The 23,705-nt window shown below is 42.1% G+C and overlaps 1 protein-coding gene across 2 annotated transcripts in view; it reads right to left on the reverse strand.

The window, feature by feature from the left end:
• The window catches only part of AOAH (acyloxyacyl hydrolase), a 168,109-nt gene that overhangs the window by 71,867 nt on the left and 72,537 nt on the right, over window positions 1–23,705 (reverse strand). For both annotated transcript variants that reach the window (XM_043589264.1, XM_043589263.1), the window contains exons 10-12: window positions 22,969–23,017; window positions 21,699–21,747; window positions 19,718–19,812 (exon numbers count right to left, since the gene is read on the reverse strand). In XM_043589264.1, coding sequence (XP_043445199.1) covers window positions 19,718–19,812; window positions 21,699–21,747; window positions 22,969–23,017 — 193 coding nt within the window. The remainder of the gene's footprint in view (window positions 1–19,717; window positions 19,813–21,698; window positions 21,748–22,968; window positions 23,018–23,705) is intronic.

Consider the following 23,705-nt stretch of genomic DNA (forward strand, 5'->3'; position numbering starts at 1 on the left):
CTCTTCACAAGAAGAAGAAGAAGAGACACAGAGAAACAGGGGCAAGACCATGTAATGATGGAGGCAGAAACTGGAGTCAAAGAACAAGTCAAGGAGCACCAAGGATCGCCAGTGATCACTGGAAGCTAGAAGAGAGGCATGGAACAGATTCTTTCTCAGATCTGTCAGAAGGAAACATCCTGCTGACACCTTGATCTCAGATTTTCAGCCTCCAGAACTGTGTGGACAATTTTTTTAAAAGCCATTCAGTGTGTGATACTTTGTTGCAGTGGTCCAAGGAAACTATGGCATGGTCTGAACTGGACAATTTGCTTGCAGTACTTATCATTCTTATTCAGAGGTCCAAGATAACGACCTTCTACTGTGTTCATTTACTTCTCAAAATAAGTCATGTAACAAACAAATAAGTTCACACATAGCAGTTGTCCTGTGGTGCCTTGCCCTGTTTTCCTTGGCTCTATGAGCTTTCTCCTTCCACATGTCAATCCCAAGGACCCCATCCTTATTCTTATCCCAAGGGTGATTTTCAGCACAGTGGGGGCAGGAAGTGGAAGAGAGGTGACCGGAAAGGATGGCTTCTTGGGATTAACTATGCTGGTTAGCAACAAAATAATGTATTATCATTAATAATTATAATAATTATGTATTAATAAAATAATAATGTGTCAATTATGGTTTATCTCTATCTAAGGAGCAGAAACAGGCGATGGAAGAGAGGCTCCTGATGAATCTTGAAGTACCATGCAGTTCCAGTGACTGGCACTTTGTCACCCCTTAGCAGGAGGCACCCGCCACTTTCTGCTCAAAACTCCACCATTATTGTGAGTCAGATACTCTCTGTTTTGGTTTCTGTTCCTCCTGCCACTATAAATCAAGTGTCTTCTCTGTTTTTTTTTTTTTAATCTTATTTTTTCCCTAGGTCTTTCTGTTTACCATGTGTGTTTGCTGTAGGATTTGAGAATATTCAATTCTTCCAGAGAAGACAAGAAAAGTAAACAGAATGGATGAAACTCATAAGACTTGTTAGGCAGAGATAGTGAATAAGCAGGTGGCTTGTGATATGTAGACAGAATACGTGAGCTGTGTTAAGTGAGTCAGTAGCCTATAGAGCATATTGAGTGTTAAAGGAACAATACAACACTCCCCGATACCACACTCTCTCTCTCTCTCCTTTTTCTCAGTCCTCTGCATCATGACAACCCCAGATTTAGGGAACTGGGCACGGAACTAGGCTTCTGATTTGGGATGGGCCTGCTCTCTCTTTCATAGGGAGTTAGACAGGAACCCTGCTGGCAGGGAGGTGTGCCTGATGCTCTCTGCAGCCTGGAGCAGTAATGGAGGGGATGGCAGTTCTGAAGCGTGCCAGCCAAGTAGGGAAAGGCTTTACTCTAAAAACGCAGAAGCTCTACTTCTGTGTCTGGCTCTACAAAGACAGTGAAACTCCACGGTTTGGATATGACACATTGGAAATGGGTTCCATAGTCTATCCAGCCCCATTCTCAGTCAGGGGTGGGTGATAAAGTGTTTATCTTCCCAGTGGGGGTGGGGGGTGGGGAGAGCAGATGTTGAGAGAGAGTTAGGACAGAGGAGAAAATGGCCAGCAGCCTTGTCTTGGGTAGTGGGGTCTCTCAATTCAGTCTCTCTGGATCAATCCCTTCATCTCAAATATCTGGGAGAATCCTGGATTTCTTGCTGCTCTTGAAAAAAACCCCAACCAGTCCTGGAATCATCCCCACCAGGATTTAAGCTGGAGCAGATGGCAGCTGATGCTGAATCACAGCGGGGACCAGGGTGGCTTTGTATCTCACAGCCGAAGTCCTGGAAAGCCCAGGAAGGTCAGCTGCATAGGTTTGTCCTGGTCACTCAATTAACCTTGAAATAGCATGCATTTGTGCTTTCCTGGTTAAATGTTTCAGACTTCATTTATGGTGTTCTGGTGAAGTTTTACTATTCTTGGCTGTGCAAAACCAGGGGCTTTACCTTTGTGTCAGTTTTGGTATCTCCGATGGCTGTAGAATATTACTCTCTTTAACAGGAATGTTGGGAGGGTCAAAGGACAGTGAGGGGAGCAGCTTGACAAGTAGAAGCTCCACACTGTGTAAAGAATCATGTTTGGGTGGATTATATACTGTCCCTTCCAAGTGGATTGTCCCAGGTTTAAGAGGAATGAATTTTATTGCAGATAATAGAAAACATTTGAGCAAATAGAAGCCCCAACATACTTTTTCTTCCTTAGTAAATTTGGTAGATAAAAATGAGAAGTAATGGCCATTAATAGCAAAGGTTTTATAGACCCTAGCAAAAAGAGAATGTTTAAGTCATATCACATTAAACACTAAAAGCCTTATTCACGCAACATTATACCCAAGATATTTCAGGCATTTAAGGCAGGAAAGATGCAAATTAGGATCTCCCTCATCAACTCCTGCTTATTCCTCTTGAGCATTTTATGTTCTCAGAAAACTTGTCTTAAATGTACCTTAAATGTACATATGTAGAAAGACTTAATGTTTACCAAGAAAAATTTCCCAAATTTGTAAAGAGCATCAGAAACTCAATGAGTGATAAGTCAACTGCCTCATTGCTTCAGATTTTCTTCTGATTTTATCAATGATACACAATGTTTTATGTCATAATTGACATGTATATACCATTTTTGTGTAATATTTTAACATTACTCGTGTGTGTGTGTGTGTGTGTGGGTGTGTGTGTGTATTTCCATGAATTGAGAAAGCCCACTGGTTCTCATTTTTAATGCATATTCAGTAAATATAAAACTTTGGATTTGGGAATATTTTAAGCCCTAACTTCAATAAGCAACTTATATTTGGGTTTCTTAAAACCATATGAAGTGACAGAGAATAATGGCATCAACCAGAAGTTCATTTGGGTCTGTCAATCTTCCAATGATAAAGGGAATATTCTTGGAGCCTTTATTTCACTGTTTCCATTTGAGCCCTCTCTATCCGACAGTGCCATGGACAAATTGTACAGTGTATTCCCTTCTATAGTACTGTTAACTGGGTTAGATCTAAGTTGTTTATTTTCAAATAATACAAAGTCACTTGGAGGAATCTGTAGCTAACTTCTGTTGGAAAAAGATATGAAAAATACCATCAGTTAAATAAGTTCTTTTTTTAATTTATTTATCAGAAACTAAACTCTCAAAGCAGACAGGTTTTGTTGTTTTACTCAAAGAGGAAAATGGCTCTTAGGTTGGTCTTTTGATAATGGAGCAAGAATCTCAAGGCCTAGGAATCAGAGATCGCTGTTTAGCTTTGGGACCACGAGCCTCCAAGCCCTCTTGGTCTGCCACTATTTCATCTATCCTGCAGGTGGCCTAGATGAGGCTGTCCTCCTGCTTTATGCCTTTTTCCCCCTCCTTTGAAAAAATTTTAAATTTACTTATTTAAATTCAAGTTAATTAACATACAGTGTCATCTTGGCTTCAGGAGTAGACCCCAGTAATGCATCTCTCACAGATGACAGCCAGTGCTCATTCAACAAGTGCCCTCCTAAATGCGCATCTCCCACTTAGCCCATCCCCCCCCCCTCCAGCAACTCCCAGTTTGTTCTCCATATTTAAGAGTCTCTTACAGTTTGCTTCCCTCTTGGTTTTTCTTATTTTTCCTTCTCTTCCCCTATGTTCATCTGTTGTATTTCTACACCTTTCAATCTCACAGGCCTGCTCTATGACCTCCTGCCTTCTCAGGCCACTGCCTGGGACTCAGTCTCATCATCCACCCTCCCCCCCTCCTATCTCCCGCCACTACCTTAGTGCATTTCCTTATAGAAATACCAAGTCATGAAACTTCAAGGGCCCTTCTTGTCCCTCGCACAAACTTTCTTGCTCTGGTCCCTTTCCTTTAGGCTTTGATATGTGAATAAATCCTACAAATGAATGTATATTCCTTCATGATGCTTGAATGTGCTACATTTCCCAGGTAACTGCGTTTTAGGCCAGAGGAGAGAAAGGACTAATAATGAATTCCCCCTACATGCCAGGCACTGAGACGGGAAACTTGTACACACTGTGTAACTTCATCAAACAACTCTGTGAGGCAGGGGCTAGTCTTCTTCCTTCCTTCCTTGGTCCCTTCCGCAAACACTGTTTGAGCAACTACCATGTCTCAGATGCTGGATACTACCTTTTAGAAAAGGAACAAGCATCCAAGCCTCAGATGAACAGCGGTAAATTAAATGAGCACACCTCAACCTACTTGGAGATACTAGAAAAAGCCCATTTTATGGTGGCACCTCTTGTCACTGGTCCCGGGCCACAGAGGACTCTTGTCACTGGTCCCGGGCCACACACTTTCTGTATTTTCTGTGCAGAAACTGGGCCATGTGGGACTCAGGAAAACTCTGGCAAACAGAACTCAGAGGGAGTTTGGGTGACTTGCCAAGGTCACAGAGCTGGTACGTAGTGGGGCTCGGATTTGAACACATGTTCTGGTGGGATTAGGAAGGGAGAGGCTTGGAGCAGGCCAGAAGAACCTCAGCTTTCAGTAACCCCTTGTATCTGGTCCTTGCTTTCCCCCTAAGCTGCAAATCTCATGGAATCACAAACTTGGCTAAGCTGGATTGGCTAGTTGTTGAAAATGAGGCTTCCTGGGTGTCTACTGAGAGGATGGTCTCTCCGATACTACTTTGGGTAAAAGGTTCAGAAATCTACAGATAATCCAGGAGTGGCTGCCATCTTTTCCTCTCTGTTTCTCTTATGTGGAAGCCAAGCATACCTTATGAAGAGTACAGAATGAATATTTTTGGGATACATACTGAAATGATATGTGAGCCTACACAGACACATACATACACACCCCACTCACATATTCCCAGGGTCTGTTCTGTCCTCACATCTGCTGGGGAAAGGCAGACTCAGAGAACCACTACCAATCTGGAGGTTTATCTTCCAGTGCAGCTGGCAGATGAAAGTCTGGGAGAGCAGGGGAAGTATATTTCCTCTGGTTTCTGCCTCTCAATCTCAGACTTTACTCGGTCAGGCAGCATCAGTCACATAAGCTAATACTTTGATATAGACAATTTCAAGAATGTAATTAAACTCTGAGTTTGATTCATAAACCTTAGAATCCTGTATGCAGTGAAATGAGTCTCCTATTGAGGTCCTGGTGGCCCTATAATTCATTAAACATACAGAGAGAGAGAGAGAGAGAGAGAGAGAGAGAAGAGAGGAGAGAGACAGGGAGAGAGAGAGAGAGAGAAACACATCAAATGCCATCCTGTGCTAGGTACTCTGTTTACCACTGCACCAAGCAGTAGTAAGTTCCTCCTTTGTGGAGCTCACAGTCTAGAAAATAAACATTTCCTCGCTGGGTACCTTGAAGACTTTCTTTAACTCTTCTGTATCTCAGTTTCTTTGTCTATATGATGGTCTAATAACAGCACCTATCTCATCGGGTGGTCTGAAAAGACAATCCATTTAGAATTATAAGTGTTCAATGAAAGTTAGCTCTTAGTGGTAGTGATAGGGAAGTCCAGAGTGATAGAAAGGACAACTGTCTCATATGTGGGGGTTTGAAAAGGAATCTTGTAAGAAATGTTATCCCATGTGAATCCTGTGAGGTTACTGAGAGGGAGTCTGACAAAAAGGGGCAGGGGAAAGAGTTTAAGCACTGGCAATACCATATACAAAATTCCACAGCTGAATCCATCCTATTACATACAAGGAAGACCAACAAACTCTGCCTGTAACAAACCCAAGAAGCATATATGCCAGTTCTCTATTGCTCTATCTATTGTTATGACCAGTAACAACTGCTCAGCTCCTGGGATGATACCTATTGAAGGCACATTTAAACTTTAGCAAGAGCTAAATAAGTAGTTTTCAGGTAAAAAACGTATAGCATTTCATCTTTGACCCTATGCCAGTCCAAAGCCTTATGGGGCAGTGAAGAAAGTCAAATAAAGATTTCTAGCAAAATGTGACCAGTAGACATAAAGAGGACAGAATGGCAGGCAACAATCTTTCATCATTTTGCCAGAATATAGCTCTTTTTATTTATCTATTTTTTCACCTTGTCAGCTCCTCTTAGTCTCTTTCATTCCCCTTTTCTTTTATTTATTATTTAAGGTCTAACCCCATCATTTATTTATTCGATGAATGAGTTGAGGGATGCATTTATCTAATAGCCCCACACCAAATGAAAATGCATTGTGCAGTTGGATTTCTTCCACAAAATTCAAGTCCTTCCATCATTATTTCTAGAGTGATTGAAGAACTGTATCCAAATTCATAAAACTGAGAAAACAAGAGTTTAAAGTGTCCTGCTGCTATGCAGAAAAAATCACAACCTTTTCTTTCATGGAGCCAGTGGAACACATTTTTTCACAAACAGAAAAAATAACTATTCTAAGGGCCAGGAACAGGCAACAAGGCACGCATATCATAAAATTTCACTCTTCAGATACCTTCATTTGTAAAGGTTTGGTCATTTTTTTGAAGCATTCAAGCTGCTATTTGTCTGGGGTGGGGTAGTTTTCATTTTTTGAGAGGTAACATCAAACATTAGACTCTAGAAGCCCAAAGTCCACAGCCAAGCTACAGGGGAAGCCATCACGGGGGCACCTAATGACCAGGCCAGAACTGGGCTGTCACTCCCCACTATCTAGCTCATCAAAAATGATCTCATTTTCTTCCTCTCCCCTCTTTCACCTTATACCAAGAAGCTATCACAAAACCTCGCTGATTCTATCCTTCCAACTTGCACATGTGACGGTCCTGGGTTACTGCCACAGCCTCTGGCCAGGGTCCCTGCCTTCTCACACTCCCCCCACCATCTTCAGCAGTCTATTCTAGAATCTTGTTGGGGAGCTTTGTTAAGATATGGATCCTGTTTGGGTAGATTTGTGGTGGGGTCTTAGAATTTATTTTTAATAAGTGCCCTAAATGGCTGCAGTGACTGGCCCGGTTTGGGAAACACTGCTCTTTGGGCTACAGTAGCTATTCAAAGTCATCCTCCACATGGCACCACCCACTGCCCCAACTTCTTCTCACATCCCACTCAACTACCTGTGGGCCACTCAGACCTTCAGGCCCGTCACAAGCTCTTCTTCCTGCTCTGCAGTCTTTACTTATCAATTGCTACTCATTGGTCAAGCATTAGCTAAATCCTGACTTCTTTGGCCCTCCTTCTTTTGTGAGGTGCTCTTCTCACTCTCATCACACCCTGTGCATGCTTAGCTAATTACACCTAACATGCCAGCACTAGGGTGGAGTAGGCCAACTTTTTAGTATAAAGGGGCTTTGGTCTCTTTTGTGACTACTCAGTTCTGCCATTGTAGTGGAAAAGCAGCCACTGACAATATGTAAATGGATGTGCATGTTGTGTTTCATTGAAACTTTATTTACCAAAAAAAGGGAGGGGCCACATTAGGTTCAAGGGTCATAGTTTGCTGACTTCTGCTCTAGGCTCCAATGTATTCAGTTTGTGTCTGGGATCCATGTTTAACTGCATTATCTTGGGTAAGTTAGTTATCCTAAGTCTTCATTTCTTCATCTATAAAACACACATAATAATGGGGTCATTTCAGTGCTTTTTTCTCTCAGAGAGAGAGACAGAGTGCCAGCATGGGAGTGGGGTGGTGGGGGGCGAGAGAGAGAGAGAGAGAGAGAGAGAGAATCTTAAGCAGCCTCCATGCTGATGTAGAGCTTGATCCCACAACCCTGGAATCATAACCTGATCTGAAATCAAAAGTCAGACACTTATCTGACTAAGATGCCCAGGGGTCCCTCATTTCAGTATTAAATGAGATAATACTAAGTACAATGCCTGGCATTTGGTAAACATATGGTAATATTTGCTTAATGTAATTATTATAATTGTGAGTTTATCTATCTTTCCAACTAGACTTTAAGCTCCTTGAGGTTAGAGCCGGTTTTTCACGTCTGTGGCCTGAGTTGTTCACCCTTATCTATTTTCTGTGCCTTCAATAATAGAACTCCCACAGTGTTAGCTGGGCACATGGCTGTACTTCCCAGCCTCGGTTACAGCCTAGTGTGAGCATGTGACTGAGTTCTGGACAATGAGGTGTGTGAGAGAGTAACACGTGCCACCTCTGTGTCAAATACTTCCAGAGGATGTGTGTGTCCTCACTTGGTCCTTTTTCCTTCCTACAGGAGGGAGGTGAACAAAGCAGGAGCAGCCACCGTGAACCCAGAGGTGGAAGCTGCATGTTGAGGATGGCCGAACTATCCTGCCAGCCCTGGACTGCTTCCCTCTGGATTATTATATGAAAGGAGACCACATTTTCATCTTAAGTCACTTAATTTGGTGATTCTTTGTTACAGCAGCTGAACCTATACCCTGCTTGATTAATTACTAGTCTTTTAAGAAGGGCTGACCCACCTGCTATTCTTTCTGGCTCTCAAATATGTTACCAACATGCAAACATGAACTTTTTGCTCCTTATTGATCTATTTTTGCTCGGGGTCTTTATCAATCAGTCTTTAAATTATTGGCTCAGTGTTGCTGTCCTCAATTTCTCTCCCTGGAATCTTTGGACCTTCTCTTTCAGAATGCTCCCCTTGGTTTTCTTCTAGGAATTATGGCTTAGCCAATCTGACCAATCTGTGAGCCATTGCCTTGAATAGAAAATCCCTAGGAAATCACTCAGAAGCCAGGCATTTGGCAAGGGCTAGGCTGGGTGATCTCCATTCTTTTTACCCCAAGGAATGGCATGGAGGGAATTAGCTGAATGAATTAATGAATGACTGGAGTGTAGCAATCAATTCCAGTCATCCAAAATTATTTCTAAATGCCAGGGTTTTCCTCTTTCCACATCCCAACTGATTCAAGACTCTAAATGTTTTTTCCTATGATGAGTCAGTTTCCTGAGACCCAGTTTATGGTTGAGGAACTTGAGGGAGAGCAAAGCAAAGTGGTAAATATAATTAACTAGGGGGCAAGAAATTACATCTAGTCTTCGTAGCGCGCTGGATCACACAGGTGTTTACCGACTCATGCTGCCTCTCCCTGAGCAAATCTCCATCTAATGTGCTGGGAGAGCAGGCATATGGGCTGAGTAATTATAAATGCCTTTCAGAAGTATGGTGCTTAAAATAATTTCCTCTTATAGTTTTTCATAACACCGGGTGTTTGTCTTTTTAATTCTTGCAGAAGGCAGTGAGGGCTAAGATCACACATGTTTTCAGAAGAATGAGCCTGCAACAGCATCCTACTTTGCTGGCAGGTAAGAGCCCCAAACGCTCACCTTGAGTGGGAAGAAAAGGGCATTACATTGATCCGGCCTCAAGGCAAGAGCCCGTCTGGCCTGTGCCCGTGAACAGAGAATGGGAATAGAACATTCTGTCTCTTGTGGCCTGATAACTGCTGGAGAAAAGGATTCACCATGGTGAATACAACTCTCTTTTTCAGGCAGAATAAATGAAGTGTAACTAGAATTGAGGCTTCTCTTCTCACTGCTTAGCATCTTTAATCTACTAGCCGGCAAGATGTCTGAGGAGCAGAAAATATAATTTTGTCCAATTTTACTGAACTACAGTCTTTCCTCATCTTGAAAAAATAATAATAATAAAGTACTCTAATTCTTAAGTATTTCTGGAGTCGACATGAATCTAGCCGAGGTAGAATTTCCATATTTTATGTGCACCATGAAAATCAGCCTTTATGCTTAATGGAAGCTTTGGGCTCACTGTAAAATCCAGAGAGCAGGAAGCAGGGCAGGTTAGGGAGAGTCAGGGTGAGAGCTTTGATACTTGCCTGTGCGGTCTGTGGGCTAATAAAGGTCAACCAAACTTGATCTACACACTCATCTCAAAGAGTCCAATGAAGCACATGTGGGCTTGAAAGATTGGAGCCACTTTGCTCTTGGGTGAATATGCATTTTCTGCAGCCAGATTAAGGATTCATTTTGTCCTTGACACAGCACGAAATTCAATCTGCGCCTACTTACCCTACAGACAACAGCCTGCTGGGGGTCGTGCTAAGATTTTATAATAGTACAGGCAACAGCCTTCGCTAGCAACATAAACATTTGGGAAATTGTATTTCAGAATCTCTTCTCCCTCCTCTTTCCCCCAGCCCCAACCCGTCATGCAATTCTGGTTCAGTGAAATGCAGCATTTAATATTTTGGAAATAATTTTCGAACAGATGGGGAAGAGGCAGGAGGGCAGCATCTAATGCTGGCCTTGATGATCTCTCTGCCTCCCTTCCGTTCTCAACAAAACATCTCAAGCAGTGAATGTTTTTCCTTTGAAGGAAAAAAAAAAAGCACGAAAGTGTTTTCAAATCCATTCGTTTTTCTTTGCAATCTTTCTAAGTTGAGATCTTTCCTGTGGCACGGGAAGCTTATTCCGGATCTGACTACTAGGAGACCTCGGAGAGAAGCTAGGGTTGTTTAAGGAGGGAGGAGGGGAAAAACCAGCTTTCTGCCCTCAGCCGAATGAGGCTCAGAACCTTTGTTTCTGCGGAACCAGTAGGGTGATCCTTCACACTCTCTTTATTGAACTACAAATATCTTTCCAGATGAACACACTCCTAATCTAATTAGCTGTAAACAGGCCTCTCGGGTGCCACACTGCTTAACTAGAGGATGGCAAGAAGGGCGGAGAAGAAGAGGCTGTGGCAGGAAAGATACCCACCACTGTGGATTCCTTTCCATAGGCACAGTTGGGATGGGGTGATGTATTTGCAGCAGTGTTTTCTGCTTTTAGGGAAGCAAAGGCCAAGAAATGTTGAAGTCTCATAAAGGGCAGAATTATGAAACAATGAGTAATTGGGTTTCTACAGCACTTCCCTCTCTTTCCAGATGATATGATGTATTCCTTGGCACAGGAGAGAAAGCCAGGGCACCAAAAACGTGGGGTCCTGAAGGGTTTGGTTGATGGTACCTATTCCCACTGTCAAACCCTGAGTGAGGACACACAGCTGGGTGTATGCCACAGTTCCTTACCCGAGGAACCTTGAGATTCAAGCATCAGTCACACGCCTTCCTCTAGCTTCTGGTAAAATCCCATCTTCCTTTTTGTTCCCTAGCCTTGGTGTCAGCAATGATTAATCTCTTCAGAAACTACCTTTGAGTTCTAATACCTATGTAATCAGTTGTGTGTATGAAATGCAACTCCAGTGTAGCCAGTCTCCTGTATTAAATCCCTTCGGTTGGAATGCTTTTATTTTCCTGATTGGTCCCTGCTAAATGTTGACTCTGACGCTGACTAGAAACCCAAGGCTCCATCTGCTGAATTAGCCAAAAGTTTGGGGGCTCTCTTCCTTTGTGGTGACATTACTAAAAGACTCTCAAGTAGTTAGACCCATGGGCAGAGGGTGCATTCTCAGTGGACACTCTCTTGGGGAATCTCACACATTCTAATATGCTCTGGAAATCTTGGGTTGAGAGGCTAGTCCACACTATGCTGAAGGATTCCCATTTTACCCTAAAACATTTTATCTTAGAGTACCTCTTTCCTGGAACTTATAGATGTAAAGAATTTGGAAAACCACTGCAGTACTCCACAACCACATCTTTCTTTTGTAAATCCTCAAAATTTGGACATTAGAAGCAGTAGGAAAACTGTGACAATGGTTCTCAAAATACGGTCTGGGGGGATCACTGGGGACCTTTGAGACCCTCACCAGGAGTTCATGAGCACACTATTTTCATCATAATACTGAGACTTGATTTGCCTTTTTCACTTTCCCTTTTATTTCACTCATGAGGGTACAGGGTAGTTTTCAAGAGGCTACATCCATATATATTAAAACAGATTGAAGAGGGAAGCAGATATAGGGATCCAGCTGTCTATAGGCAGATATCAAAGAGATTCACAAAAATGGGAAAGAAAACTACTCTTCTAACTTATTTTGTTGTTTGTTTTGGAAAATAAAGTTATGTCATAAAAATATGCCTTTTATATTGATGTATTTCTTATTGTTATTGTCAAATGAATTAATGAATAATTCATGGCTGAACCTTCTGACTGCAGAGGGTGGTGGGCAGAGGGAGAAGAGGTACAATCAGTTATGATTCTTCTGGCTGGGCAGATGTCCAAAGCTGGCTCCCTATAACGAGGGCTCTGAGAGGCCCTGCTGGGAACATGGGACTAACCTCCCAGGCAGCTAGTGCACTCTCCTAACCCCATCTAGCCTTTTAGATTTCATGCTCCAGGCCCTGGTCATCTGGAGGTTACCCTCCACAGTGAAGTCATCTGCAGGCGATCTTCTCCAGGATTTTTAATCATCCAGGCTGGCTCTCCCTTCCTGGGGTCCACATCCTTGCCCCAGGACACATACTCTTTCTATCCTGTTGCCTCAGTCACCATGCTTACATTATTCACGAGAGTGTCAGACACCAGCCCCTGTGACCCCAGTCTCTGGAGACAGCTATCTGAGTCTGCTAGTGGTCACCTACACTGAGGGGAAAACACGTTCACCCTTCCCCCAAGGGGAGAGCTGAGCTCCACTGCCATGCTGATGCCAGCCATTCCCTGCCTCAACTCATAGACCTCCGAGGTTGGGCCTTAAGCTACAGGTTGCAGAAATGATTTTCACTCCCTTCTTTTGTATGTCCTGTGGAAAGTGGGAATAGTTGGGGCCTCAGTTGAAACTTAGGTAGAAATAAATAGTCCAGTTTTTAATATCCTATTATAAAACTATCCCAAATTTCTGATGAGATAGTCATCATTATTTATATTTTTTAGATGAGGAAATTAATTTCAGAAAGGATAAGTGGCTAAGCTAGGACTCGAACTCAGATCTGATTCAAGGTCCAAAATTACTTTAAATAGAGATAACTTAGGGGCTGGAAATGCCCCTCTGGGCACTTGCTCTTGACTCAAGGTGTCAGTTTCATACATGGCTCTCATGCTATCAGTTGGGTGGCCATACATCCCAATTTGTCTGGACCAATCTAGGTCAATGCCCATTGTCCTCATATAATTATCAGTCATGATCCCTCTTCTCTCAGGTTTGGACAACAAATTACAAGTTCACCATAACCATTAGGGGTTGGGGGTATTGTGCAGAAGAACCAGAGGCACCAGAAATTTCTTAGGGGGACAGACTCTTCCAGAAGAGTCTTCAAAAGCTGGCTTTGACCCTCTAGGGAAGATCTGCATTAGAGGGGTGAAGTCAGTGAGGCAGTCTTTCCAGATGCAGGGATGCCTGAACAGCCCTGAGTAAAGCCCAGCCAGGTGGGACACTGGCTCTGCAGGGTGGTCTCTTCAGGAGCTGGCTGTAAAGTCCACAGGGTGGGAAGGGTATGAGAAAAATACATGTCCACTGTTAATTCCAGATAACTTCTGCATTTGTCCTTTTCTTTTCTTCCCCATTGTACTCTTGTAGCTTAGAACACTTTCACTAGAAGATAAACAACTAGCTGGTCTCCTTTCCTCTTTTCCTCCCAATCCAATCCATCCTGCTATTGAAATCAGAGTGATTTTTCTAAAATTCAAATAAGACTGCTACTATTTCTCAGTTAAAAACCCTTTGGTGGCTTCCTGTTGCCTTCAGGATAAACTCTGAGTTCCTTAATGTGGCTTCAAGGGCCTTTGAGATCTGGCTCTTATGCACCTTCCTAGACTCTTCTCGTACCTTCTCCACCTTGCTCCCACCTACCATCTAGTTCAGCCACACTAAACTTCCCAGAATGCTGAACCCTCTTACTTGTGAGCCTTTGCGTGTGCTCTTTCTGCTGCTAGCACACTCCTCACTGCTAGGACCAAACTGCCTGAATTCCTTCTTTCCTTGGGTGTGGGGAGTGTGTATGCATCACAGCAGATCTGGAATTTGCTGGTCTGCATTTCCCCCCAAGGCCTGAAGCCCTCTGAAGACCTGGTTCTTTCCATCTTCTTCACCTCTGTGTCATTAGCCCCTATCACACGGCTTGGCATGCAGCAGGTCCCAGGTTAGTATTTGGTGACATTTTGTTTACTTGCCACAAGCATTAAAAGTCAAATAATCAGGGTGCCTGGGTGGCTCAGTCGGTTAAGTGTCCTACTCTTGATTTCGACTCAGGTCCTGGTCTCATAGTTCGTGAAATCAAGGCCGGTGTCACTATCAGTGCAGAGGGTGCTTGGAGTTCTCTCTCTCTCCCTGTCTTTCTCTGCCCCCCCCCCCAAAATAAATAAATAAATTAAAAAAAAATCCAAAAGCCAAACAATCAAAACACAAGACATCAGAACTCAACATATCTCATGGATGTCTGCTAGGCACAGTACTCATGCATACTCTGACTCTCTGTGCAAATGAGGAGGTTGTATAGATAATAGGTTTTAAAAATGAGAAGTTTTTTGGGGGGTGCCTGAGTGGCTCAGTTGGTTGAACATCTGACTTTAGCTCAGGTCATGATCTTGCAGTTCGTGGGTTTGAGCCCCGTGTCGGGCTCTGTGCTGACAGCTCAGAGCCTGGAGCCTGCTTCTAATTCTGTGATTCTGTGTCTCCTTCCCTCTCTGCCCCTCCCCCCACTCACACTCTGTCTCTTCTTCTCTCTCTCTCTCTCTCTCAAAAATGAATAAATGTTAAAAAAATTTTTTTAAAAATAAATAAAAATGAGAAGCTTTTTTAAAAAAAATTTTTTTTAACGTTTATTTATTTATTTTTGGGACAGAGAGAGACAGAGCATGAACGGGGGAGGGGCAGAGAGAGAGGGAGACACAGAATCGGAAACAGGCTCCAGGCTCTGAGCCATCAGCCCAGAGCCCGACGCGGGGCTCGAACTCACAGACTGCAAGATCGTGACCTGGCTGAAGTCGGACGCTTAACCGACTGCGCCACCCAGGCGCCCCAGAAGCTTTTTTTTTTTAAAAAGAAGTGTGATCCATAGTAGCCCAGAAATGAATCAGCTCAATATCCAGTCATGAACAGATGGTTCAGTAGATTATGGCTTGTATACTGAAAAGGATACTATAGAACCCTGACAAATATAATGAATGTAAAGACTAAGTAGCAATGTAGGAAAATGATTATAATTAGTGCTAATTGAAAGAAAGAAGAATGGCCAATTGCATACTTGCTACTCTTGTGACTACATAATGTGTGTGTGTGTGTGTGTGTGTGTGTGTAGTGAGGGTGGAGTTCTGGGAAGGAGAGGAAAAATACTTCTAAATTTAAGATGGTGGGGATTTTTTTTTAACCTCTCAAAATTGGTTCTAATATTGACTTTAAATCTTCTTTTTTTACCCCAATAAGAATAATATTAAAAGAATACTTTTAAAAACCAATCTGATACTCCAAAGTGTTAAAATGGTTCTCTCTGGGTGGTAGAATTAAGGAGAATTTTAATGATTTCTTTTTTTTTTTTTTTTTTTTAAATTTTTTTTTGTTTCAACGTTTATTTATTTTTGGGACAGAGAGAGACAGAGCATGAACGGGGGAGGGGCAGAGAGAGAGGGAGACACAGAATCGGAAACAGTCTCCAGGCTCCGAGCCATCATCAGCCCAGAGCCCGACGCGGGGCTCGAACTCCCGGACCGCGAGATCGTGACCTGGCTGAAGTCGGACGCTTAACCGACTGCGCCACCCAGGCGCCCCATGATTTCTTAATAATTTCTATATTTGCTTATTTTTCTCCATTGAATATTTAACATTTATAATTAGACAAAATCAATACTACAAATATTTACTTTCTTTTGTCTCTCTCTTTGGGAAGATATACTTCTTTCCCCATTATCTTGGGCATGGCCATGTGACTTGCTTTGACCAATACATTGATGGTGGACATGATGCAGCAAATGTATTTGCGTAGGGGGCCTTGCCCTCTTGCATTTCTGCCACTACCACGAAAAGAATATGTTCTGGATAGATTCTAGGAAAAACCAGGAAAAATGAGAGACACGTGGAACAGACCTAGACCCAATCTTTAGCTTGGATCCAAGACCAACAGAGTCTAAGTTAGGACAGCTGACTCTAGACAACCCACAGATGTGCGAGTGAGAAGAAATGTGGATTGTTGGAAGACATTGAGACTTGGGGTGGTTTGTACAGTATTATTTTGAGAAATAATATTTTGATAAATCTTCATTTTTAATGCTAACTTTCTAAGCAAAATCTCTTTTATTCTTGTCACATCTTCCATCATATAAAAGGCATTCCACAGAAGTGGCCCAGGCTTGGAATGACCGTGCTAAATTTTAGCTTGAAGAAGAATGTTAACCTAGGGAGAACTTCTAAGAACACTAGAACATCAGAGGCTTGATGACAAGGTGACAAAATGACACTAGAACTGTAGTGTTGTCCCTAGCTTCAACGCATTATCAACATATTGGTGAGAGTCATGAATCCCAATTGCTATTATGCCCGATCTGTGTTCCACATCAGCTCTATGTTACTGTCATTCTCATGGTCATTTCTCAACACTATTTATTTATTGCCAAAACGTGACAGGGGATGGGGTGGGAACTACAGGTTTCCCTGGCTATCCAAAAGCGGAGTGTTCCGAAAGCTCAAGTTAGGCCACATTGCTTTTCTCAAAGACCTACATTAGTATAGTAACAGCTTTTTTCGTGAAAGTGAAAATTTTCTTTAGATTTCTTTTGCTTGGCAAGAAAAGGGGACTAATATAGGTCTTCTGTAAAGGCAAAAAGGCATAAAACAAACTTTCAGAAAGCATGGCATACCTATAACCTGAACCCCAACCAACAAATGCCGAGTTGCAGGATTTCAAATCAGTTTGTTGTCGCAAATCCCAGATTAAAAAATGTTACAATTCAAATCCCAATTGTCAGAACTCCAGGATGGGGCCAGCTGCTGGGCTTTTGAGAGTGATTTCTTTTAAAGTGGCTTCTCAGCGGGTCTTTCTCTTCCCCAGAAATTTAGCACACTGCAGAACGAGCTGCCAGTTCTGGTGAGAGTTTGTGAGAGGCCGTTCTTTCCAGGAGAAACCCAAGGTGAGAAGCACCGTCCACCTCAGCCTCCAGAGGCCTGGATGTGGGGTAAGGAGGACAAGCACCAAAACATGGACCAGTTTGCTTAGCTGCCACCACGGCCCTGCATGAGTGCATGTCAATCTCCTTTTCATTTGGGTTGAATCTAACACAGAGCTCCAAAGCGTTTGCACAGCCCTCAGATCACTGAAGCCGCATGGCCTTGCCTGAGATTGTTCCTACCATCATTTATAGAGTTTCTGGTTATGTGGCTTGTTCAAGATGACAATGACAGGAAGTGATTCTTCCACCTGTTGGCTGTGTGGCCTTAGGCAGTCTACTCAACCTCTCTGAGTATCTGTCTGTACAGTGAAGTTACGTTCTAACAATACCTACCTCAGAGGGCTTTTACAAGTATTAATAAAGCAGTACTTTGGTGTTCTTTAGCTATTTGCTCAAAACAAAACACAACAATCCCCCAAATCTTGGATTACAATATTTGGTACATACAAAGTACAAATCCACTGAAGAAAAATAAGAAAAAAAGTTACCCAGTGTTCTACGATCCAAAGATACCAGTGTTAACATACCAATCTACAACCTTCTAATTATTTTCTGTTTTTTTATTTTTTATTTCTAAAATTTTTTTTCTCATGTTTGCTCTTAAAAGTAATTCTTTGATGAATACTCATGTATATAGATTCTTTGGCGAATGATCATTTTTAGAGGTAAATTTCCAAATATAGAATTAATGGTCCAAATCACAAATGTTTTAATATCACTTTATATGTATTATCAAATTGCCTTTCAGAGAAGTTCTAGCAACATAAACACTGTTGGTGAATGAACATCTCCATTTCACTATATTTTTGGTGAAACTAGTCCTTTATCATTTTTTAATCTTTATCTGTTTAACAGATGATAAATGATATTCTATTGCTGTTTTAATTTGTCTTTCTTTTGTTATTTTTAAAGATGAAACTATTTTTCTTTTCTTTTTTTTCTTTTGCATGGATGTTTGTTTGTTTATTTATTTATTTATTTACATCCAAGTTAGTTAGCATATAGTGCAAAAATGATTTCAGATTTCTTAATGCCCCTTACCCATTTAGCCCATCCCTCTTCCCATAAGCCCTCCAGCAACCCTCTGTTTGTTCTCCACATTTAAGAGTCTCTTATGTTTTGTCCCCCTCCCTGTTTTTATATTATTTTTGCTTCCTTCCCTTATGTTCATCTGTTCTGTATCTTAAAGTCCTCATATGAGTGAAGTCAAATGATATTTGTCTTTCTCTGACTAATTTCACTTAGCATAATACCTTCTAGTTCCATCCACGTTCTTGCAAATGGCAAGATTTCATTCTTTTTGATTGCCGAGTAATACTCCATTGAAACGATTTTTCTATTTAGTGGTTATGTTCTTGATTATTAACAAATAAAATTTATTATTTTCATGCAGGAACTGTTTGTTATTAGGGGATTTAAATGTTGCCTTATATTTTATAAATTTGTCCTAGTTTTTCATTTGTCTTTTAACTTTATGGATTTTTTGACATTGCATACATTTGAAAATGTTATATAATGAAATCTAGTAATATCTGGAATGGTAATCTGGAATATTTCTTAAAATAATTTGTTTTTTCAGAAGGGCATATGTCTGTTGTTTTCCGAATCTTTGAAAAACTGAGAATAAATTTCTGTGGCCCTCATGTAAGAACAAACAATATCTTGGCAGTTAGGGCCTTTTTCACACACAATCCTCAAAACATCATAGAAACCACTCCACTATTTTCTGAAGCTTAGAATTGAGAGGTAAGTCTGACGCCAAAAGGATTTTTTCCTCCTACTGTGTACCCTGTTTGTTGTTGTTGTTTTGGGGCAGAATGATCGCAAGTTGTTTCTTTATATTTGGAATTAAAAAAGAAAAAACAAGACATGGTAAAGAGATGGTCTATTTGATACTTTGGCCTGGTGCTCAGTGCAGGTTTGGGATTGAAGACAAGGATTCTCTCAACTCAGGAAAGTTATCTTTTATTATTTATTTTGTCACCACTCCCTCTCTGGCTGATGTGTTCTCTTTTTTGGGGTTCCTATTCGATCTCCAGAACCCATCCTGCATGCCTCTTTTCTGAGTTCCAGAATTTGCCCAGCCGGTGGACTGGTTTGCCTATCTTACTTTTTGCATTGTCCAACTTGCTAGTCAGTGTTACCACTGGATTCTCACATCAGGTAATTACTGTTCTTTCTCCCAAAAGTAGTCTTTCCTGATCTCAAATTGCTCCTTTTTCATGTGTACAATCTTCTCTTGACTATTGTTGAGAATCTGAATTTAACATTTTACAAAATGTCACTCTCTCTCCTATAGCAAGCTTTTTTTCAAAAGAGCACTCTTCTTTTGAGATCACGAGCATTTTTTTTATATGTCCAGATGTTTCCCTGTCTGCTCATCTTTACAAAGGGAGGGCTTCTTCTGAGAAGAAGAGGTCAAGCAAGAATTTATAATTCCTGTAATTTAATTTCTCTGAATCAGAGTTTCAGGGTTCCAGGAGAGGAAAAAGGGAACCATGCCCAGAGATGGCCATATGACAAGGGCTTCCCCATTGTGATGAAGTTTCCTTTCCACCTGGCGGGGCATCATTCCCCTTCTCTAATGGACAGGATAGTTCTTGTTATGAACCTGTGGTGACAATGCCCTCACATTTCTTATCACATTGTTTGCAATGAACTGAGCTGAAATGGCTGTGGATGTGCCTTTTATAGCAGATTTTGCTGAGGAGGGAAATTTGCACCTGTTTGGAGTTGGCATCCCATTTACAGAAAGCAAGGGGGAGCAAACACAAAGGCCAGCACATCCGGGATGATTACTGCCAAAATTACTTACCAAAGACATCTGTGAAGCTGTGATCCATTCGGGAGAGATGTGGAAATGAGCCCCTGCTGAGTCTCCTAGCAAAATGATTCCCCTGGGCTGTGAACCTGGGTGGGACAATTTATTTGCATTATTTATGCACTCGAGTAGCTTGAGCCTCCAGATTGGGTGGTTAGGAGACTAGATACCCTGGTGTGTATTTCATGCACAGAGCATCATAACAGTGATGCATTGCCGCTTTTCAAGTGTTGGGGAGTGAGGGAGATCGCATTTCGGAGCTGAATGAGATTTCTAGGCCATCAGAACTGCTAGCTAAGCTGTACAGATGCAGGTGTGTTTCCTAGCTCAGCATAAAACAAACTGCCATGCAACATCACGAGTGAAGGATGGATGAATAAATAAATCAAAACTTTATCTGAACTGAGAAATACACCCTAAATTTTAGCTTTGGAAATTGCTCTCTTGAATTCTGTTATAATTCATTTGAAGAATTCCTCTTATCATGGAGCAATTTTGATTCTTCAAAAATGTTATGGTCTTTTAAAGCCTTTAATCCATGTACACAACAGCACTGGCTGGACAATCCTGGCTGATTCATGGGAGATGAACATAAAAAGGTACCTGTGCAGGCCTATTTGGAGGTTAGGAATCACTTAATCTGCTTCTGAGGCCCATCTACACAATCCATTTACCCGTGGGTGATGCATGTACTCTTTTAAATCCCTTAAGATGCTGAAAGAATCAACTGATGCCTCCCAGAGTCAGGGACACCTCTCTCCCCTAGCTCCAAATCCCCCAAATCATGCTGGAGGATTGTCTAGTCTCATTTCAGTGGCTCCTTATCTTGGGCATCGGTGACAATTAGCTCTCGGACTGAATGCTGAGTGACTGAGCACCTGGACTGAGAAGGTCCAGGACATCAAGGAGGGCTTGGGATGTGGGGTGTCCAAGAGGCTTCCCACAGTGATCCCAGAGCCTCACATGAAGATCTTTTGCTTAGATCTGAGTTTGTTTATTTATTTATTAGTCATTTGTTCATTCATTGTTTATTCATCCAATAAACATTTCTAAACTGCAAACTATGCACTGAATCTTTACATTTTCTATTCCCTTTCTACCCCTCTGAGATTTTAAAGACAATTAGACTAAGTTGATTGAGGGCAAGGACTGTATCACATTTGCCCAGGAAAACTCAGAGCCAAGTATAGTATAGCCTTGGTGCAGAATAGGAATAGGTATTCAGGAAATATATGTTGGATGAATGAATGAATGAATGAATGAACAAATGATTGAAATGCTTTTAAGTTTTACGGAAAAGCATTGCATAAACATAAAAAGTGGTGCTACCAGAGGGTATTGTTTGAGATACTTTAGGTATCACCAGGAGCATATTTTCAGTAGTGTGTCGGTGATTATAGGTTTCTCCTAACAGTACTGGTAGCTCAGATGTCTGGGGAATTTGGGCTTTCGAATGCAGAGCTTTTGCTCAGCTATTTTTGGGAACTCTCAATGGCTGTAACTTGGAGGTCTCCCTCAAGTCACCCAGATACGAATCTTTAGCCCAGTTGACACAGGGACTCAGTCAGGATAAGCCTGGATGTCTGACCTTGTAGTCTATTGAGAAGGACATGAAGAATATGAGAAATGATCACCTCTATTTGTTTTCTTATTTGGAGAAGTGCTAGATTTCAGTTACCTTGTACTCTATCCTAAAGCCCTTTCTGGCCTGATCGTTTTGGTTTCCAATCCCCACATAAAGGAGTCAGTTAAACAAATTCAGTTTTGCTTTTTCTAGATCCATTTTCTCCTGTCTCCATTTTCTGCAATCTTGTTCATGTCTTTTTCTGATTTTTTCATGAAAATAAAGGTCAAATGGTCAACTTTAAATTGTAGCATCAGGCATTTCCTCACTTTGGGTGGTCTGCTCCCTTCAATCTGACTCAGTCTAGAAAAGTGTCCTGTTGTAATAATCACACGAATTTACGGTTCATACCTTCACAGAACTTCTTCTCATATGGAATTCCATCTTTTGGATCAACACCCTTTAAAAGAGAAATGATGAGATTAGCTCTTTGTTTTAAGATTTATGAGACACATACACTGAGGCCTTCCCTAATGGCTTTAAAAAGTACAAAGGCAAATAGGTGGATAAAACCCATTAATGTCTTTTGAGCCCTTAATTCAACGTAGCAACACTGTGTAAATGAGGTGGGCTTTAAGGAGCTGGGGCAGGAATGAGGAGGGATCCAGAAGCAGGACTAGCAGATTCAGGGCAGCGTCTGGAGTGCTGCAGTGTGACCGCGAGGGGGCGCTGTGGACCCACCGGGTGATGGGGCCACAGGTCAGTGTGTATTCTGCAGTCTCTGAGCTGGACCTCTAAGTGTCCTGACATCTCCACTTCCTAAGGACTGATGCTTCCAGAGCAGCGATTCTTGCCAGGGCTGGATCCCTCCCCACTGCCACCCCCCATGGACATTTGGCAATGTCTAGAGACATGTCACAACAGGGGGAGGGGGAGTGACTGGCATCTAGTGGGTAGAGGCCAGGGATGCTGCTGCACATCCTACCATTTCCAAGGGACCTGAATTTCCAAGACTCCAGTACTTGGTTGGGATTTCTTCTATTGTTCTAATTAATTATGTATTTTCATACTTGATTTTGTATTTTGGTATTCTTTTCCTTCATGAGGACTCTCAAATCCTATATTAGCTCAAGACCTCACAATACGTGGGGCTGCTGCCATTGTTGTTTTCAGGTAAGTGCTTGGCCTTCCTCCTTTCTTCCCTCTTTCTGCCTGAAAGCTGAAAATCTGATATTCATAGAGAACTGGGGCACCAGCATTAGATGCCTCAAGAGGTGGGTAGTGGGGTAACTACAGGGAAGTTTCCACCCTGCCTGGCTAGCTTCATGAGACAGAAAAGAAATGGCTGGATGGCGTGGTGGCAGCAAGAGGTTTGCTCCAATAGCTGGGTCGCCATTTGGTAACAGCGTTCTTTATTTAATGTCCTATGACTGAGCACAGAATAAAGGGGTTAGCGGTGGGTGACCTTAGACAAGCTTAACGGGGCTTTGACTGAGAGACCCTCAACTCTCATCCAATCACTGACATCATGTGTGATTGGAGTCTACCCTCCTCTTTCAAGTTGCAGAAAAAGATTTGCTTTTGTCTGTCACCTCCTTCTTTAGGTCTGACTAAAGCCAATAGGTTTTTAAGGAGGGCAGAAAGCAAGAGAACAGGGTTAAATTTGAATTTAGTTGCTTACCCAAATGCCATTACAGTTTGAATCCTCATGTACATCCCAATTATCTGGCCTAAGAGGAAAACATCAACATTGGTTTTCAGCATATACTTATTGCTCTGCGAATGTTAGCTGAATGAATGAATGAATGAACGAATGAATGAATGAGTGAATGAGTGCTCAATGAAGTGTCACCGATAGACAACAGGTTCTTCAAAGAGGAGTGACACACATTATTGTCAGTGGCACACAGAACCCTCCACTTGGCCTTGTTGCCATGATCTTGATTTTGGATATTTTCTGGGCACCCTGGACCAAATCCAGCCTTTTAACAACGGCCTATATTCATGCACTGTGTTGTTGTGGAACAGTGCTGATGGGCAGAGTGAATGAATCTGCCATCCGCCTTATTTACATAGGCGAAGCCATTACAGTGATGCCTCTAAAATCCCACACATCTGGTAAATTGAATGCTTTGGCTCTGTAATCACAGCTAAAATGAAGATTGGCGTATCCCCGCCCCCCCCCCCTTTTTTGGCATATCCAGTTTTTGAACATCAACCTGGGACTAAAATGTGACATGTGCTCCATTCACAGGACCTCTGTCCTCACTCCTAGGGGGAGAGGCTGCTGTTTCTGGGCTCAGTCCTGCATGCAGAAGTCGTGCAGAAGGCCAGACACATGTCCACCATAGCCTGCTGCCTTGCTTCTCTCTCCCACTAGACGGTAAGCTCCGTGAGAGGAGGCCCTTCTGCCATTTT

Source organism: Prionailurus bengalensis, chromosome A2, assembly GCF_016509475.1.
Source record: "Prionailurus bengalensis isolate Pbe53 chromosome A2, Fcat_Pben_1.1_paternal_pri, whole genome shotgun sequence".
Lineage (NCBI taxonomy): Eukaryota > Metazoa > Chordata > Mammalia > Carnivora > Felidae > Prionailurus > Prionailurus bengalensis.